The following is a 20709-nucleotide window of genomic DNA, read 5'->3' as shown; positions in this document are numbered from 1 at the left end:
GAAGGGGAGTGGGAAACCTGTATACCTAAATATTTAAATTGTGTACACCAGCGAAGAGGATAATTATATAGAGAGGGTTGCTGTGTGGTGGGAAGCAAAGGAAACACAACTGACTTATCCCAGTTAATTCCCACCCCAGAGAAACGGGCATATTCCGTCATCAGGGTAAGGAGTGCTGGTAAGGAGGAAGCCATGTTAGACAGATACAGGATCATATCATCAGCGTAAAGCCCAATTTTTTCCTCACTGCTCCCAATGGGGAAGCCCTGATACAACATGCCAATGGTTCCACCGCAAGAGCAAAAAGTAGGGGGGACCACAAAAATGGATTTAATCATCATGTCAGCATTCAAACTGTCAACATGTGAAACGTGGATATTATGTAGAATGAAAATGCAGTTAAGCTAGCATCACACTATTTTAATTTTCGGTCATTCCGACAACTGGGGCGATTTTTCAGCAACTGTAGGGGCTTGCCATGAGCAGAACAATTATTATATATATATTAAAATTACTGATTTTCTTCCACATCACACTGAATTTGCATTTGTCTGCCAACAAGGAGAATGAGGTAATCAGGTAAACACAGAAAGATATATTGACAAGTTACATCTGCCCCACCTGCAGTGCACATGGTTCTCTCCATTTGAGTAGGAATTTGCCTTTGCCAGTAAACCAGAATAAGGGCCAAAGTGCCAAGTCGATGAAGGACTCCTAGGGAGCAGGAAAGTTCCAGGGAAAACTGGTCTGACTTGTGCCTCAGACAAGTCAGACCAGTGTATAGGGGGCTTTTATAGAAAATTAAACACACGCTCTGAGCTGCTGCGCTGGGTGCTGACTCCTAAGGGCGGCAGTCAGCATACCCTCCAACTGTACCATTTTAGCCGTTACAGTACAGTTTTTCTTTTCTTTAACTGCCTGTATGGCTAAAACCTTTTGTACAGATTGTACCAGTTATTCGCCCTTTTTAGCCGCAACATCTCTCTCTCAGCCGAGGAGCCGCAACACCGCCAGCTGTTCCCCAGGTAGCGTGAGGAGGAGTCTACGGACAGGACTACAAACTCCAGAGGTGCACCACTGGGGGAAGCGGGCCAAACACAAAGCATGGTTCCATGTGTGTAATGTATACCGGTGACTGTACTACTGTGAGAACAGAGAGAACTGGCTCCGGGCGGGGGATGTGCAGCAGGACAGGGCAGGTAAGGTGACAGTACACAGCATAAGTGGAGATCATGGCACAAAACAGTTACATAAAATGATCTTGTGCAAATGCATTTACAATAGGGCTGCTAACGGGATTGAGTCCTTCTGTGATTATCTCAGTACATTAGCTACATTACAGATTTTACATCTGCCAAAGAGCCCACCACTGCTTTTGATCTGATAAGTTCCAGGATTGTGCTCATTAGCTTGATAGTCAATTCCTGTGTATCATAATTAGCACTGTGGGGGCATACAGCATATGTAACTGGCACCATGGGGGCATACAGAATGTGTTATAAAGTAAAGGCCATGCCCACTTTTCCAAGAGTTACACGCGCATGAGGGGTGCTTTGACATTTCATGCTCAGGGCACTGGTAGGCTTGGAGCCGGCCCTGCCTCTCATGCACACTCAGAACCATCCTTCTGTGACAGATTCATTTTCAGTTCAAAGAAGACAAAAGGTAAATAGAAGTAGTCCCACGAGTCTCAAAATGTAAATGTATTTATTAAACAAGGGCACATAAGAAAAATATGGTATATCCTAAATATAAAAAAGCATAATAGAATATATTATTATAATAAAACACTTACAGAGATGCCAGACCTCTATGGCGTGTAGGAATCAAATATAATTCAGCATAAATATGAACTTTGCCCAGTTTAGATTACACTGATAACATGAAATATTTATCAAAAACTTCCACATTTTTCAGGAATTTACAACACAAAATCTGCTGGTGTCAATTTCTTTCTCCACTAAGATACTGCCTAAAAAGGATAGTTTATTATGGTTTCAATCAGGCTTAGGTGTTAAGACTTAAGCTGGGTACACACTTGGCGATATATATAGGTAACGATATGGATGAGATATATATATATATCTATATCTCAAATTGTCCAACGTGTACACTCAGTGTCATTAAAGATGCATGCTCCGGAACATCCCCATCTGTACATGTAGCTCAATGGGTGATGTCACTGGCTGATTTCGGTCAGTGTGTATGCACTATATCATGACTCCCGTTACACCCCTCCATATATATATAGTTAACACTATCGGCTGTCCCAGGAATCTCCTAGCTTGTACCCAGTATTAGAATTTTTTTTGTAAACATTCACAGCTATAGAAGTAAAAGTCTCCATAACTTAAGAGTGCCAGATGAAGAACCACCACGCAACAAAGTGCAATGAGCGTTCTTTTTAATCCAATAGATGGCTACTATGCATAGGGAGAAAGAACAAGACTAATCTGAACTATGTAGAGCAGGTGTATTTTACATATAGCCCTCCAGATGCAGTGGAAGTACACAACCCAGCATGCCAGAACACTTTTAGCAAGTCCATGTTCCATGTAGTTCCACAGTATCAGGAGACGGACATGTTGAATTCTACTGCTGCACAACATATATTAACAAAACACACATTACCTAGACGTCCTGACTAAGACAGAACAGTTCCTGTTAGAGGGCTCTTTACCACTATCAGAGGACGCTGGGAGGAATATCCCATTCACCACCCTGCTCAGTCACGCAACGAATGGATACAATGAAGTGGTGTTTGGAGGGAAGGTAGGTGGCTAATGGGCAGCGGAATGTTTTACAAATGCTACACACCCCCCCCAGAATAAAGCAGCATCACCCCCATTGTGACATGACCACACCCCCTGTCACAATACACTGATCGGTATTGTTGGTAGGTATATATCCAATCTACAGTTTCAGACAGCAATTAGTTCTCACAAAAGGAGTTTGGCCATCTTGTGATCACATATACTGCAGGCATAGTGCTTTCATATACAGCATGTTATATATATTATATTTGTTTTGTAACAATGTTCCTAAAGAATACTGAAAATGTAATCTATCAAAGCTTCATTCCTGGCTAGAGCGAATGAATTATATATAAAAAAGTAAACATAATAATCAAATAATCAGCCTCAGTCACTTCATTCAATGAAGTACTGTATGTAGGCTGGTACTGTACATGTAGCAAATCTCCATGAAGTCCCATCAGTCCTCTCTCTCAACGCAGGCTGAAAAAAGGAAAATCTGGGTGGCAGCACAGACCAGTCAGAGTGTATAGGTTCTAGATGGTTCTTACTGACACCCATTTAAAATGGTGGCCAATAACATTTCTTTTGCTAAAACCACACAAATGAAAACCACAAGAAAAAAAAAAAAAAAAAGGAGATGAAAACTTTGGATCGCTACAGTGACACAAATCGTTTAAAAGTTAAAACATTACTTGTATATTCTAAGAGACATTTAAAAAAATAATCTATGACAAACAATACTATGTAAAGTTAGCATGATTTGTTTTTTTGTTGTTTTTTTATTATTATTGTTTTGTTGTCTGTGCCTTGCCACTTCACAAATCAAACTTTAAAATCAGTCAATCCACCAAGATGGATGCATAACAAACAGTTCAAAACTGCCAATGCTTTCAGTAAGCTCAATGGCACACTGCCTTCCCATTTTAAAACATATCAAAAAGATACAGAAATGCCAAGAGCAATAAAAAAAAAATGGCAGTGAAAAATTCTTCTTCTGTATGTATTGAATAGTTCAGTCCTTTAATACAAGGCTGATGCGTTATGGTCCACATCTTCATGTTTCCATAGTCCACAATTTATCTTACTGCCAGGAGAAAAACTAATCCAGCAATCCCAAAGCCAGCAGCTGCAATCAGGGCATTGGAAAAGGTACCAGTCTCTTGTACTTGGCCAGTCTTGTTTTTGTTACAAAATGTGTGGAAACCATCCTGAAAGTAAAGAGGAAAAAGCAGGGTTACAAATATAGAATTGGATCAAGTATTTACAAAGATATAATAATTGCAGTACGGGGGAAACCATAACTGGAGTATCATAGAAGCAATCATTAAAGTACCAATAGTTACAGATGCCTCGCCCAATGCTGTCCGTGTATTATGAAAACTGCATGAAGGTGATGAACTTGCAGGACCTCAGCTAATCATGCTCTCCCTTTATGGCTGGGTACACACTTGATATCAGACATAATTCACTGTACTAGCCCAATTGCCAGTTATCCTAGGGTGCACCCAGCCTATGGGGTAAGTATTCTAAGATGGGATATTGCCCATACCAACCAATCAGATTCTACTAATTTAGCACCTTGTGGAAGAAGAGATGCAATCTTATTGGTTGGTATGGGAAACATCCAATCTCCAATAGAACTCCCACTTCAGTAAAGTTACCCCAAAAGATTCAGGTGATTCCATCTTGAATAGAACTGACATCTTAGTAAATTTACCCCCTTGTATGTACAGTCAAAGGTTTTCCCTAGAATTTGAGAAGGGATTTAGGGTACATTCAAGTGATGCTTGCCATTGCCTCTGTCTTAAATTGGCTGTAGATTACCCCCAATATAAAAAAAAAAAGTCTCAGTCTACAGCAGGGGTGGCCAAACCGGTCCTCGTGATCTACCAATGGTCCACGTTTTCCAGGTTACCTAGCTGGTGCACAGCTGTAGTCATTACTAACTGTCACATTTTAAAACATGCTGCATTCATTCCAACTGTAGTTCCACAGGTTGCCTGGAAAACATGCACCGTTGGTAGATCTTGAGGACAGGTTTGACCACCCCTGGTCTACAGGTCTTCCGGTGATAGTGGAAGAGGAAACAAAAGTTGTCACCTTAGTCTGCTGTCATACAACGGTACAATGTGCCTTGTATTTCCAGTAACAGAGCAGGATGTGATTAATGACAGCACCACACTGACCAAGTTGTAGTTAAAGTTATTTTGCTGGGAAATTATATTTATGTAGCCACCAAATCTTTTTTTGACATACATTTAGCAAAACTAGTTTCCCTTCCAACAGAGTGCTGCTCTAACCTGGTCTCACAGGCATTAACTTGTATCATCAGTACCCAGTGCAGCCTGCTCCAGATGAGCACACCAGAGACTGCATTTCAAGAAGCACTGATTGAGAGAAAACAGCAGCTGTTTACCGGTTCCTTACTCTGCATAATAGAGTAGGGAAGCAATAGCATCCAGATGGTTATGTTTGAACGCTGCTTGGCAGATAATGTGTAAACAAGTTATACCCTCAATACCTTCCGGAACTTTGCTCTTTACAATTAATTTGTGCAAACATAACTTTTCTGCCTTGTGGTTTCCATTAACCTCTTCCATGCCAATTCATACAGCAATCCATGCCACTGCATTTTATTGTGCCAGTACTAACCCATGTTTAACATCATGTCTAGTAGCCGTTGTCTCATTTACCCTGAATGGTATGCTAGAGAAGCAATAAATAGAAAATATGTATTTTCTATATACCCTATATAGTGTCTGAAACACTGCCATCTGCTGGCAGAGAGTGAAACTACATCTCTTTCTCATACAAACACAGAAAGGTAGCAGACTAGCTGTCGAAGCTTTTGCTTTAAGCGGGTTTACTAGTACAGTATATTCTTACAGGTCTGCACTGTCAAAACGTTAATGGGATTAAAAGTTGTAGAACAGTGTAGTGTTGCCAATATGCCACTACATAATCAGACACATTGCGGCCATATGCTACATCTCCAACTGTAGCGTCCAGCCCCTATTGCACTGCCTACTACTGTATATCCTAGTGTAGTAAGCAGTGCCCATGCACATATACTGGTCTAACATAGCTGCTGGGCAGGGACTAGGGATAGCTGCTGGGACAGGATGCGGTCATCTGGTCTACAGCATGATGGTCGACACCATTATGTCAACATGGGAAAAGGTCGAAAGGTCATTAGTTAAACAATGTCTAGGTCGACATGGGGTTTTTCACTGTTTTTTGAGCAGACAGGCGGTATTTCATGCCCTACCATCCACTAGGGCGTGGTGGGAGAATAAAATAGTGTGCCGAGCGCAGCGAGGGGATGCGTTGCCCTTGAAACGGTGTCCATGTCGACATTCAGGTAAAAAAAACTGTGAAAAACCCCATGTCGACCTTTTGACTGTCGACAGACATTGTCGCACTAATGACCTATTGAACTAACGACCATTTGACCTAGAACCATGTCGACCTTTTCCAATGCCGACCTAATGGTGTCGACCATCATGCTGTAGACCAAATGATCCCAACACGCTGGGACAAAGCTTGTGTACAGCTGGATTGCACATCTATGCTGTAAATGACAAATATATTGTTCAAAACAAAAGTTAATGAAACCACAAGACTGTATACACCTGTGGGTATAGTTATGAAAATTGTCATTCATTCAGTGAAGAGTGGAATGTTCTATACATGGAAAAACCCTTTTATACCAACCTACAGATTACAAAAATTAGTGAGATTATTTATATGTTTCATGTCACAGAAACAAGAATTCACGTGGGTGACTTTCCTTTCCTCATTTACAAGAAGCATGGAAAGTCCCAACATGTAAGGCACTGGTCCAAAACTGGGTACCGATGGGCACTGTCAAAAGGTGTCACAGGTTATCCAGGACCAAGTCAAATTGCTCATAGTCATTATTATAGGATGAAACCAGTGCTGGGGTCTGCCAGGCATAAAATATGTGGAGAAATAGAAGCGCACCCTGTCTCCCACCACGTAACAGCCCATCAAATGCCAAGTTGTACTTTATGTAAACATTTTTGGGGAATCCCTGGTTTGTATTATACAGTAGGTGGTTAAATGGCTTTGGAATGGGAACTTCATTTATCAAACACTTCCCTTACTACAAACTATGATTTACAAATAAGAAGACCTAATGACATAGGTTACTTTTTATGGATAGGCATGCTCAGAGCAGCCTTGCACAGCACTGGTCCAGCTGATGGTTAGTTAGGAAATGTTCTAGAAGCGTGCTGCATAGCTTTCTAGTTAGATCATTCTATAGAACCCCCAAATAGGTTAAAAATGTGCTACATAAAGAGCCAGTAAGCCTTTGTTTCCCCATAAAGCACTGTTTAAGACAGTGAACCAGCTTTTGTAATGCAGTTTATGTTTAACCTTACTACTATGCAAATCTTATTCATACAATATTATGAAGGTCTGTAAAAAGGGCCAGAGATCTCTATGTAGCTCTACCTGCCATACATAGAGATAAGTGCTGCACACTTCAACAATTACACCTACTTAGCAATGCTTTTCCTATGCAACAGTCAAAATTCTGCTGGATGGGCCATCACCTGCACACAGCTCTGATTGGACAACACTAGGATACCTTGGTGTATACAAGTGGCTGCATATTTAGGGTAATTGAAAGGACACCACCCTACATAACAAAAAGCCATCAATGTAGGTCTATAACATGTCACAAATAAAATTTGCTATACTATGTTTATTTGACCTGTCAACCTAATTTATTTGTATCCAAAGCGGAGGTGATTGAACTATAAACAGCTGGCCCATCTATCTCTCCCATGTACTGCAGGAACATTGAAAGAGAACCCGCTTTCATATAGTGTAAACTGCTTAAAGCCTGTTTGGCATATGCAGTACTGTCACTTTGTGAAGTCAATATCCTGGAGTAAACTAGTTACTGATCTCATGGTCTATTTGCTCAAAAGAAACAAGGGGGCAAAGCTCCAGAAAGCAGTCACCCAAAAGATGAGCAATTTCCACATTAAATATTTTACATATGACTCAGTGGAACTATTGCACAGGGTTGGGCAGGATTGGCCTGGAAACTCGCACACATCCACCCACCAGCTCGCACACTCATCGTAGGAGCTCCATAGAAACGTGGGAAAGATGCGTGCATTGTTCAGGCAGCCAGTGCTTGATGCTAGCAGATGAGATTATTATATACTGTAGTGTACACACACACACACATATATATGAGGACTTTGCTGTGGCCTATGCAGGCGGGTTGGGGGCTGGAGAGAAGCACTAATAGTAGTAATAGGAAGTATTAGGTTATTACCCAGCCTCCGTTCTCCTGGAACCAGTCTCTGTGATCCCCGAGCAGGAATTGGCTCAACACCGCCGCCAGTTCCCGTGGGGTTCCCGTTTTGTGGTCTCCCCGGTTCTGCAGCAGGGTCCCAGCGAAGACGATGAGCACGACCACACGCCCCCAGTTCAGCCCCCCCTCCTCGGACATGTGGGCAGCCACGCGCTGCAGGATCACCCGCGGGTCGCACTCGCCCGGGACCTTCTCGCAGGACTCGGAGTAGAAGGCGCGGTTCATGGCCAGCATCTCTTCCGACACCCTCCACAGGGTCTCTGCTACCGGCGACTGGGGCGCCCGGGGCTCCTTGCACAGGCGGCGCCGGAGGTAATCCTCCAACAGGCCGGTGGTGTACTCCAGTTGCCGCTGATCAGACATGGTGAGGATGGATCCAGAGTACGGGGTCACTCCATACAATGACTGCAGGGAACCACTCCCACCACCCGCACGCCGATGCTGCGTCCTGGCTATCTGTCTGTAGTGCACAGGTGCGGGAAGCTGTCACAGTGGTCACACGCAGTCCCTGGCTCCCCGTTGCGATCACTCCTCCGGCCACAGGCAGCTCTCTCCAAGCCACAGCAGCTGCAGCACCTCCACCTTTTGTTTAAAGTCCAGCAGCAGCAGCGTGAGTTCCGCCCCCACTTCCCCCGGCCTCTGATAGGCTGACAGCACGGCGCCGCCCACTGCCCATTCATCAGCACAGCACTGGCTGAGTGCATTCATGAAAGAAAGAAAGAAAAAGTCACACTGCACAGATAGGAGACAGGGCAGCTCAGTGTTCTGTCATTGCTCATGGCGGCGATGAATCATCGATGGTAGATGGCCATCCATTCCCTAGCTCTGTGCTCACCATCACTCCCGCTTATGCTGCAGCTTCTCCCCATACAGACATGACACAGTGCCGGGTACAGAATACATGTCAGCTGTGACTTGTGTTACACACTCTCTGTGACACCTATAGGGAGCGGCCATAGTGTCCCCCCGGGCATTGCTGCTGTCAGTGTGTGCTGTGCGTGTGACTGCACAGTGCACACGGATTCTCCCAGCCGAGGACACGGAGTTCCCGACCGTAATTCTTGACTGACACCAGGTCACAGTGTTACTCACATAGGCACGTGATAGGGCTCGGGCCCACTAGTTAACTATTTACACGCGCACTCCTCATTGTTACACTGTGTACTCACAGTATTGCATTATTTTTTGCCATCCCCCATATGTGTGCAAGGCTCCTCTCCCCTGTAGGAATGTGTGCGCACATTTATTTAACACTGCTCATATCTATTGGGTTATGGGTCATTGGGTCAACCAAATTAAGGCCGACATACATTGGGTCGACCACTGAAGTTTGATAGGCCTAAGCTGACCATACATCTACAGATTTATTGTCAGATCTGGCTGGTTGGATCAAATAAACTAGACTTGTGTGAGTCCGCACATAATCATAGAAAAAGTTATTGTCTCAAATCAGAAAAACCAACATAAAGTACATTTCAGACAGTGTTCTGGTTGATCACGGGGTTGGTGGTGCTCCCAGAACAAGTTCAGGAAAACATTGTTGTGGGGGGGGTTGTTCCTGCACAAGGGTGCAGGAGAAAGACTGATAGTGTATTTTCCGGGGCACTCTTTATTAATAAATTGGTGTAATTGTGTTACTTAAAAATTAGCTTTTATTAGATATGCCTTAAAACGAGTTGTGCTTAATTATCACATACAACATCATTGAGATAATTATTTGTTGCTCAGATTATTAAATAATAATCAATAATATCGGAAGGGGTTGTTAAATCTCCCCTATCTGAGTCCGATGACCAGCCGGGGGGTGTGGGGGGGTGTGGGGTGTGTGTGTGTGAGTCCGATGACCAGCCTGGTAATAGGTTTTCCGCACCTCCCAACTGTCCATAATTTTGTGTTTTTTTCGGGGGATTGTCCAGCTTTCCACCCGTGGCTGGCAGACCCACTGAGGGAAATGTTGGGAGGTATGGTTTTACCTATGTGTCCTTATGACAAGTCGGACAAATGTATGGGGGGCCTTAGACAGTGTCCATGTCGACATAGATGCCCTTAAAACACTTAAAACTCATGTTGACCTTTTTGATGTCGACCTTTGGACCCTGTCAACCTTTAGAACCTGTCAGCCTTTTGACCCTGTCCACTTTGTGACTGTCGACCATTAGTGGTCGACCTAGACACTGTAGATGTTTCATACCATAACCGTTTCTTTACCTGGTGGTGTTGTCATCTCTCTCAGTTATATGGAGCACTTTCAATTTTGCCTTTAAAACCCATTAATTTCCTATAGATGTGTAACTCCTGTAGGTTCACTTACACCTTTTCCCTGCCCCATTATTACCCAATTATGGCTCTGCAGCTGTGAGTGACAGATGAGATTGAGTTCTAATCGGTAGATGCATGTGCCGCATGCACCATGTGAACACAAACAGATCTGTCCATAATACAGTCCTGCCTGCGACTCTTCATCATCCCATATGTTTGCATATATTTTCAGCACTGTAATGTTGGCAGCCCATTGTGGAAGAAGAAAAATGTTACCTGCCCAGTAACCCATCCTCATGTGTTGAACAGAGCAGAATACAACTCAGTTGGAAATGTAAAAGGAACCTTTTATGGCCATATCATGGTGAATGCTCAGCTAAGCCCAGATGCCGCTTGCAGTAAAGTTTTCCCTCTTTCCTCTATTACCCCTTCACCATGCAGGGACCCGAGAGGCCATCAGAATGGTACTCACAATTACTATATAAGTCTGATAACTTTGGGGTAAAGTTACTAAGATGGGAGTTCTATTGCAGGTGAGATGTTTCCCATTGCAAACAATCAGATTCTATCTACTGTATTATCTATATGCATAAAAAGTAGAATCTGATTGGTTGCTATGGGCAACATCCATCATCAATACAACTCCCATCTTAGTATATGTACCCCTTTGTCTTTGACAAAACCAAGTTCCTGCAGATGAACAGCAAAGCCTGGCTGGTGTGTACATGCCCCATTCTAGAACACGTCACTTAACCCCTTCCCGACATTGGACGTACATTTACGTCATGGTCGGGAAGTACTTCCCGACACATGGCATAAATGTACGTCATGGATTTAAACTGTCACCGCGTCTATAGACGCGGTGACAGTTTGGAGATGTCTGCTGTCCCTGACAGCAGACATCCCCCCTCGCCGCCCGGGGGGGCAGGAATGCCCCCCCCGGTCGGCGATCGCTGTGATTGGCTGTTCAAATGTGAACAGCCAATCACAGCTATTTCTGTGTTACCGGCGGCTATGCCGCTCGGTAACACAGAAAACGGTGGTGATCGGTGCTGTTAAGTACAGCACCGATCACCACCGATCCGCGGACACCCCCTCCCTCCCACCCGGCAGCACTATATCTTACCCGGCACCCGGCAGCCGTGTGGTGATCGGTGCTGTTATGCGCCGCAGCGCTGCCTCCCCCCTCCCTCCCTCCCTCCCTCCCCCCGCCAGCAGCAGCAGCACTAGGGACATAGTAAAAATGAAAAAAAATAAAATGAAATGATTATATATATATATATATATATATATATATATGTGTGTGTATGTGTGTATATACACACACACACACACACATATATATATATATATATATATATATATATATATATGTGTGTGTGTATATACACACACACATATATATATATATATATATATATATATATGTGTGTATATACACATATATATATATATATATATATATATATATGTGTGTATATACACACACATATATATATATATATGTGTGTATATACATATATATATATATATATATATACAGATAGATATTCCCGACCGAAGACGTATATATACGTCATGGTCGGGAGGTACTTCCCGACCGAAGACGTATATATACGTCATGGTTTTAAACTGTCACCGCGTCCATAGACGCGGTGACAGTTTGGAGATGTCTGCTGTCCCTGAGCCCCGGTCGGCGATCGCTGCGATTGGCTGTTCAAATGTGAACAGCCAATTGCAGCGTTTTCTGTGTTACCGGCGGCTAAGCCGCTCGGTAACACAGTGATCGGTGGTGATCGGTGCTGTTAAGAACAGCACCGATCACCACCGATCGCCAGCCCCCCCCCCTCCCACCCGGCAGCCCCCCTCACTCCCACCCACCCGGCTGCCGCAGCGCCAGCACCCCTCCCACCCCCCCGCCAGCCGCAGCGCCAGCCCCCCTCCCAAAGCTGGTGACCAAAATGGGGTCACTTGTGGGGGGGTTCCACTGTATTGGTGCTTCGGGGGTCTTGCTAATGCGACATAGCACCCACCATTCATTCCACCACCAAAAATCACTCCTTCCCTTCTGAGTCCTGCCATGCACCCAACTGGTATTTTTTGGTCACATGTGAGGCATTGCCGTACTCGGGAGAAATTGGGGCACAGATTTTGGGGTGCTTTGTATCCTTCATTCCTTGTGAAAATGAAAAATTTTGAGCCAGATCTGCATTTTTGTGTAAAAAAATTTAATTTTTTACAGAAAAATGCAGTTCTGGCTCAAAATTTTTCATTTTCACAAGGAATGAAGGATACAAAGCACCCCAAAATCTGTGCCCCAATTTCTCCCGAGTACGGCAATGCCTCACATGTGACCAAAAAATACCAGTTGGGTGCATGGCAGGACTCAGAAGGGAAGGAGTGATTTTTGGATTTTGCAGCACAGATTTTGGTGGAATGAATGGTGGGTGCTATGTTGCACCAATACAGTGGAACCCCCCCACAAGTCACCCCATTTTGCAAACTACACCCTTCAGGGAATTCATCAAGGGGTATAGTGTACATTTCAAACCCCCAGGGGTTTCACCAATTTTGATACAACTGAGCTGTGAAAATGAAAAATTTTTTTTTTTTATTTTCACTGCCCAGTTGTACCACAATTGGTGAAACCCCTGGGGGTTTGAAATGTACACTATACCCCTAGATGAATTCCCTGAAGGGTGTAGTTTGCAAAATGGGGTCACTTGTGGGGGGGTTCCTAACTTTTAGCATCTTATGGTGCCTAGAAACCTACATGGTGCCTAAAAAATAATCTCATAAAAAGGAGGCTCCAAAATCAAGTAGGTGCTCCTTCTATTATGAAGCCTGTGGTTTGGTCACCGTGCACACTAGGGCCACATATAGGATATTTATGAAAACAAAAGAATTGGGGGAATCAATTTTTAGTCACATTTCTCTAGTAAAATCTACTGTATTCGTTAGAAAAATGTATTAAAATTGAAACTCTGCAAAAAAAATGAAATTTTGAAATTTCACCTACACTTTGTTTTAATTCCTGTGAAACACCTAAAGGGTTAACAAACTTCCAAAATGCTGTTTTGAATACTGTGAGGGGTGCAGTTTTTGAAATGGCATCATTTATGGGGGTGTCTCACATACAAGTCCCTCAAAGTCACATCAGAACTGAACTGGTCCCTAAAAAAATCAGTGTTTGAAATTTTCTTGAAAATTTGAGAATTTGCTATTCATATTTTACGCCTCCTAGTGTCCAAAAAAATTAAAAGGAAGTTGAAATAATGATGGCAACATAAAGTAGACATATGGTCTATGTTAGTTATTAACTATTTTGAGTGGTATGATTATTTGTCTCACAAGCAGAAAATTTAACATTTTGCAAATCGCTAAATTTTCCATTTTTTCACGACATTTTGGTATTTTTCACAAAAAAACACAGACTGTATCGACCCAAATTTACCACTAATTTGAAGTACAATGTGTCACGAAAAAACAATCTCAAAATCACTGGGATAAGTAAAAGCAAAAAAAAGTTATCCCCACTTAAGTGAGACATGTCAGATTTGAAAAAAATGGCTCTGTCAGGAACGCAAAAACTAGCTCTGTCAGGAAGGGGTTAAAGGACTACTAATGAGGCATGGTTTATTCCCCAGGTGGCATATTACATATCCCAACAGTCTATTACAGTGGTTCCCAAACTGGGTGCCTAGGGATGCTTGCAAGGGTGCCTCAGGTTGGGGGGTGCACCACTGAAAGAAAATTATTTATGCTCAAAGTGATAGGCAAAACTAGGGTTGGTGGCCATAAAATTTATGGACATTTAGAACCACAGCTATGTTGCCCACCACATAACGGAACCTGAGGGTGACAGTTAAGCACAATTTACTTTATTTTTTATTTATCTATAGGAAACTTTTTGTCTATGGATGCCTTGAACAAATGCTGATATTCTAGGGCGCCTTGGTTCAAGAAAGTTTGGGAACCACTGGTCTATTATAAGCAATTGTGTTGCTGTGAGGAGATCACTATGGGGGTTATTCTAGTCCAGTGGTAGCCAACCCTAGCCCTCGAGTGCTACCAACAGTGCACATTTTCCAGACAACCTAGCTGCTGCACAGCTGCACTCATTAATCACTGACACATTTTAAAAGATACACAGATGGAGCTAATTAGCTGACTTGTGATTCTGTGAGGAGACCTGCAAAACATGCACTGTTGGTAGCTCTCGAGGACTAGGGTTGGCTACCCCAGTTCTAGTCCATTCTTTCTGACAAAAACCTTCTTAGATGGACAAAACCATGTGCACTGCGGGTGGGGCAGATGTAACTTGTGCAGAGAGAATTAGATTTGGGTGGGGTTTTTCTTCAAAGTGAGATCTATATTGAAGTGTAAAATCATGCTGTCAGTATTTTCCCTGCACAGAAACAAAATAACTCACCCAAATCTAATTCTCTCTGCACATGTTACATCTGCCCTCCTGCAGTGCACATGGTTTTGTCCATCTAAGAAGGATTTTGTCAGAAAGAATGAACTAGAATAAACCCCTATATGTGCACTGCACATACTGTATAGTGATCACTGCATACAGTGGAGCCATTAGGACAGGTTTGTAAACTGTTGATTGAACTTGGGGGATTGAAGGGACCATTTGGATAGAATACACTTAGCTAGAAAATGCGTATTTTGAAGGATGAGGACCAGGCCTGAGTTCTTCTAGGTTGGGATCCATTCACTTATTTTTCTCTCTATATACTTTACATTCAAGACTATACTCACTATGATCAAATGGATGGATCAGGAGAACCACCAATTTGACATTTTATTACGGTACACACAATTGTATGAAGTAAAATTGATAGGCTACAGCTCAGAAATTGTTTTGTAAGATATGCATTTATTTATTTATTTATTTGTTTGTTTAGATATCTATAGCTACAGTCACACACAATAAACTTCAACAAAATATATCCTATTAATGATGCCTTTTTCGGAATAATAAATTAAGCTAAGTGAACAAATCCCAGAGCAATTCAGTTTTTGGGGTTCTCTACTGTGGTTTGGGTGAGCAATCAACTCCAATATACCCTCGTATCCAGTGACATCCAAGGTGAAATTTAGAAAGGGATCTTCTGCCTAATGTCTTTAGGCCATGGGTTACATTTATCATAATTGTAGATTATATATATATTTTTGTAAATAAATTTTAAAAAATCATTAAGAACCTACGAAGAATAGATACCATTGATACAAATGAGTGACTGGGTTTGTAAAGGACAAAATACATTTTTTTAATAGTTGCCAGATAAATAAAAATTCCAAATTCTTTATGTTATTAGACTAATAGATTGCTGCCAATAAGCCAACTATTGTCATTTTTTGTCTGTCAATTTTTTGTTCATACATTTATGAGAATATAATCCTATTAAAAGTTCTCCTTTCTGTCATTCCCATTTTTTCCTAATTGTGTTGTGTACTTGACTGTATAACATATAATGTGTAATATTATAAAATACAATCCCAACAAAGTGATTCACCTTGTGTCACCTTCCTTATAAGTTGTCCAGTTCAGTGAAGCTTGTCCTTGGGGGTGCTGAATATTTTAGCACTCTGTATTTCGTCTGCCAGTTGATTACAGATATCAACGTCCTGCTACAGGAGTCAATGATTCTACTTTATATTTAGAATGTGCTGATAGTAGCAATGTCCTTGTGATTGTTTTACATACAATACCCATTTAAAGCAGAAGGTTTGTTTTTCAAGGGCAGTATATAGCTAATTTAGACTACATACACAAAACGTATCCATTTATTTATTTTTCGGAATACTTCTGCCATTCAATCATTACTACAAACTGTTCATTTACAATGTAACTACATTGCATAATATTCATTTATGTTCAATTACTCATATTCCGCAAACACCACAGTTTCACATGAGACAGACAGAAATGAGTACACCTTTCTCTACGCATTCCTGGTACTTATAAAGATCTTGGTGCCTTACTGATACAGTGTGTGCCATATGATCATATAGGAAGTACTTCTTATTATCCTAATAACTCCCTTCTATACTATTTAAGAAATAAACTAATATAATACATACAAAATCCATACAGGAGGGAAATATTTACAACAAATTCCATACAGCAGGCAAATATTATACATACTGGGGTCATTCCGGTAGCGATTTTTGCAGGACACGTTCTGCACAAATCGGTCCTGCTGCATAGAACGCAGGCCGGCATTAGACTGTCAATGATTGACAGTCTGATGCTGCATCAGGGATGGGGACGGGGTGGCAAAGGGCTCTTTTTGGAAGAAAAAACACTGAGGCTTGTCATCGTCATTTAGGGGTTGGGAGGAGGCCAGGGTTCTCTGTCTTATGAAGGAGTTTTCCTGGCCTCTGTGATGGGCAACATGGGCAGCCTGCTGTATTACAATACAATGCTATCACTGTTGCAGAGATAGCTTCATATTGCAGCATACTGTATACATGGGTTGAATGCTTTCTTCCTGCGTCCATCACACTGATAGCTGCAGCTAATACACCAATTGTGCTCCAATCTCTACCGCATGTGCGAAAGGTCTGGAGACATAGGTTACTTGTATATTACTGCTCATTCAAGGCATACATATAGCACATAGGGAAATATAATGATTAGGTGCAATAGATATGTGTGATGAAAGAGGCCTACTTTTACATGTAAAAATAAGTTCACAAATACACATAATAGTATATGCTACATAATGCTACATGCTGCCTAAGATAAGAAATGTCAATCATTATACCCCTAAGTGACCTTATTATAAGGTTGGCAGGTAAGGTGTTTGGAAGTATCTGGATACACATCAGAGTTTGCTGAAATAAATATAATTGTGATGAAATAATACATACTATATGATACAGTACAACATTGCATATGCACCCATTGTGATATAGTGTGACATTGTATATACACCTTACATGATACAGTGCAGCATTGCATATACACCCATTGTGATATACACCCATTGTTTCTTGTCATGTTTTTTAATTACTTTTTTTGGACTATAAATATGAATAGGCTTTAAGAGCACGAAGCAACTTACCTACTTTTAATTAAACTGGTCTCAGAGATCCCAGATGGGAAAGCAAAGGTGGGAGCGGTGGGCGGCACGTAAAATAAATTCATTGTTGTGCTGTCCATCACAAAGATGGACACGATGACATGGTTCACAGCAAAGCGCTCCACACCACCCACTCCACCAATGCTCTAGGTGGCATTTGGGAGGCTGCAATACTTTCCTTGAGAGTCCGAGAGAGTTACTCAAAATATGTGAGTCTCCCGGGCACTCCTCTCATGGTCAGCAGCAACCTGAACCAATGGCAACAGAGAGATTGCTATATTGGAGAATTGATGAACTGAGCCATATGAAACCACTGACTTCAGTGTGATAGTTCAGAAAATACTGCTCTTCAAGTTTTGCCATCAATAAATAAACAGGGATAGTACCATTTACAAGCAGCCGGGCCTGGACATGTTCTGTGGAGTCTGTAAACTTTAGGAAATACATCTGGAATAACTGAAAACTGAGGAAAGTGATATCATATTTTGAAAATAAAAACTGTAGTTTTTCTAATACAGGGACCTGCAGTCGTTTTTGCCAGTACCGTGAGTTGCTTATCAGTTTTTTCTTCACAAAAATGAATTATGCCCAAATCTGTGGAAAAAGAAAATCTCTTTAGTACAATGAAAATATTTGGAGGTATAATATACTACAGTAGTGCAAGTTCAGTCCTCGGAACACAAGAGCAGTTCATGTTTTCCAGGTCTCCTCGCAGAATCACAAGCAAAATAATTTGAACCAGAGGAATAAATCAGGGTGGGAACCCTGCGCTTCCTATTGGGGTAAACAAAAATATTTAAAGGAGATGTTCTCCTTTCCGTGATCTTCTTTTGTAAGGGATAAGTCCTGTTCTTTAGCTTGAATTCCTCAGTATGGATCACCTCGGAAAAAGAAGAAAAAAAAATCTAATGGTGCAGATTTCCTGGGTACTAAGTGCACACACGACATTGAATAACACAAAACTGAGGGTACTCGTACCATGTGTGGGCCTCTCCTTTAGAACAAGAAATTAAGCATAGGTCTGGGGTCACTTGTACAATTCAGGGAATCGTTTTCTTTTTAGGTCCTGTTTTCTCGTTTCCTCAGAAATATATAAGGGAAACACTCATAGCGTAATCAACCAATATATTAATAAACACACAATATAGGATGTAAAAACAAACAAACAAAGCCAGGTACCGTGTCTGGCCTTTCACCAAAGGCTGGTTTAGGAGCATATGGGGGGGGGGGGGGTCAGATGTAATAACCCGGGTGGACCCCTGCATAGGTTCTCCAAAAGCTGATCCCGGTGTATAGGTTTCCAGGCAGGTTCCCAGGTGCCTCAAAAAACACCAACGCGTTTCGACTGTTAGAAGTCTTCCTCAGGGTGTGTAGAGGCAAACACACTGTATCGGTTTATATACCTAGGTAAGGACCTCCCACCCAGTTTGTACTTCCTGGGTTATGGGGTTCCTTTCTAATGCATTTTACAGAAGAAATGGGGAATAATGCATATCGAACTCTCTGTCTCTGGAGCTGCACAGAGACACGGAGGACCAGATTATGTACATATCCCGGAAGTAACAGACGATGCATTCCAGACGTCGGTACACATGGAGCGCATACGTCACTTCCGGTCCCGCCGTTACTGGGTGACGATAGCCAGCGTAATTCAGAGAGATCACTTGCCCTCATTTGGAGTCTCCATCGGACACCCCTGCATAACAAATAAATGTACATCTACGATTTATACAAGCTCCGTAGGTTTCCTATAAGAACACTATGTAAAGGCCGTGCGTTCCACCGTGTTGGAACGCATGACCACTTCCGGCGGATGTGTAACCCCGTAATAAGGCTTTCTTACGGTTTTTACTGTGTTTATTTGAGCTATTTTTCTGACATGTATCATGGAATTCATATAGTGAATGTTTGGGCTGGACTTTAGCCCACTTCTTCTGTAAAATGCATTAGAAAGGAACCCCATAACCCAGGAAGTACAAACTGGGTGGGAGGTCCTTACCTAGGTATATAAACCGATACAGTGTGTTTGCCTCTACACACCCTGAGGAAGACTTCTAACAGTCGAAACGCGTTGGTGTTTTTTGAGGCACCTGGGAACCTGCTTGGAAACCTATACACCGGGATCAGCTTTTGGAGAACCTATGCAGGGGTCCACCCGGGTTATTACATCTGACCCCCCCATATGCTCCTAAACCGGCCTTTGGTGAAAGGCCAGACACGGTACCAGGCTTTGTTTGTTTGTTTTTACATCCTATATTGTGTGTTTATTAATAAATTGGTTGATTACGCTATGAGTGTTTCCCTTATATATTTCTGAGGAAACGAGAAAACAGGACCTAAAAAGAAAACGATTCCCTGAATTGTACAAGTGACCCCAGACCTATGCTTAATTTCTTGGCCTAAAGGAGAGGCCCACACATGGTACGAGTACCCTCACTTTTGTGTTATTCAATGTCGTGGTGCACTAAGTACCCAGGAAATCTGCACCATTAGATTTTTTTTTCTTCTTTTTCCGAGGTGATCCATACTGAGGAATTCAAGCTAAAGAACAGGACTTATCCCTTACAAAAGAAGATCACGGAAAGGAGAACATCTCCTTTAAATATTTTTGTTTACCCCAATAGGAAGCGCAGGGTTCCCACCCCGATATATTCCTCTAGCATATATCTTGTAGTAGGTGGTACTACTGGGTGCCCAGCAGCATCTGTTTGGACGCGCAGACTATTTTGCTTTTTTCTTTTTATATCCAAAATAATTTGAACTACCCGTTGCACTTTTGTGACAAAATGTGTCAGTCAGTAATTGACCCCTGTTGTTCTGCAAGGCTATATAGAAAATATGAATGGTTATTTTGTGAGGGAGCGTTCTGGTCAACGCAGTGTGTCACAACTGTTTTTGGGACAGTTTGTGGCGGCTGTGTCACACAGCCGCTGCTGCAAGACAAAACATGGTAGCACTGCATCTGCCTCTGTATCCAGGCTTTGCAAGTAGGGGAGTAGCAGAGCAGTCTGGGCAACGCAGTGTGTCCAGACTTTTTTCGTGGGCAGTTTGTGGTGGCTGTGTGACACACACAGCCGCCGCTTCAAGCCAAAACATGGTGGCCCTGCATCTGCCTTCGTATTCATGCTGTACAGGCAGTACCTTGAAATGTACTGGGCAACCTCCAGCATGTTAGAGACAGCAGTCACAGTTTTAGTTTTAAAGCAACACTGCAATTGATACATGCCCTAGATTTGGG

The 20709-nt window shown here is 42.3% G+C and overlaps 2 protein-coding genes across 2 annotated transcripts in view; both read right to left on the bottom strand.

Annotated features, from left to right (window-relative positions):
- Positions 1–1690: 1690 nt before the first annotated feature.
- BCL2L10 (BCL2 like 10) lies at positions 1691–8761 on the bottom strand. The gene is made up of 2 exons (XM_083183898.1): positions 8074–8761; positions 1691–3964 (listed from the first exon to the last, which is right to left on the bottom strand). Exons 1-2 carry the CDS (start codon positions 8473–8475, stop codon positions 3833–3835), a joined length of 534 nt encoding a protein of 177 aa, XP_083040024.1. The 5' UTR covers positions 8476–8761; the 3' UTR covers positions 1691–3832.
- A 7391-nt stretch (positions 8762–16152) lies between these two features.
- GNB5 (G protein subunit beta 5) overlaps positions 16153–20709 on the bottom strand; it is a 50695-nt gene continuing 46138 nt past the window's right edge. Inside the window, exon 11 of the mRNA XM_083183897.1 lies at positions 16153–18065. Coding sequence (XP_083040023.1) covers positions 18054–18065 — 12 coding nt within the window. The 3' untranslated portion in view covers positions 16153–18053. The remainder of the gene's footprint in view (positions 18066–20709) is intronic.

Source organism: Crinia signifera, chromosome 4 (genome assembly GCF_055691185.1).
Source record: "Crinia signifera chromosome 4, ASM5569118v1, whole genome shotgun sequence".
Classification (NCBI taxonomy): domain Eukaryota; kingdom Metazoa; phylum Chordata; class Amphibia; order Anura; family Myobatrachidae; genus Crinia; species Crinia signifera.
This window is presented reverse-complemented; position numbering and strand designations above follow the sequence as displayed.

What these genes read in the sequence shown, in the direction of transcription:
- BCL2L10 (XM_083183898.1), bottom strand. Translation starts at nt 8,475, where the DNA reads ATGTCTGATCAGCGGCAACTGGAGTACACCACCGGCCTGTTGGAGGAT. An exon ending in TCCAGGAGAACGGAGGCTGG is followed by an intron (nt 3,965 to 8,073) that starts GTAATAACCTAA and finishes CTTTACTTTCAG; the next exon opens with GATGGTTTCCACACATTTTG.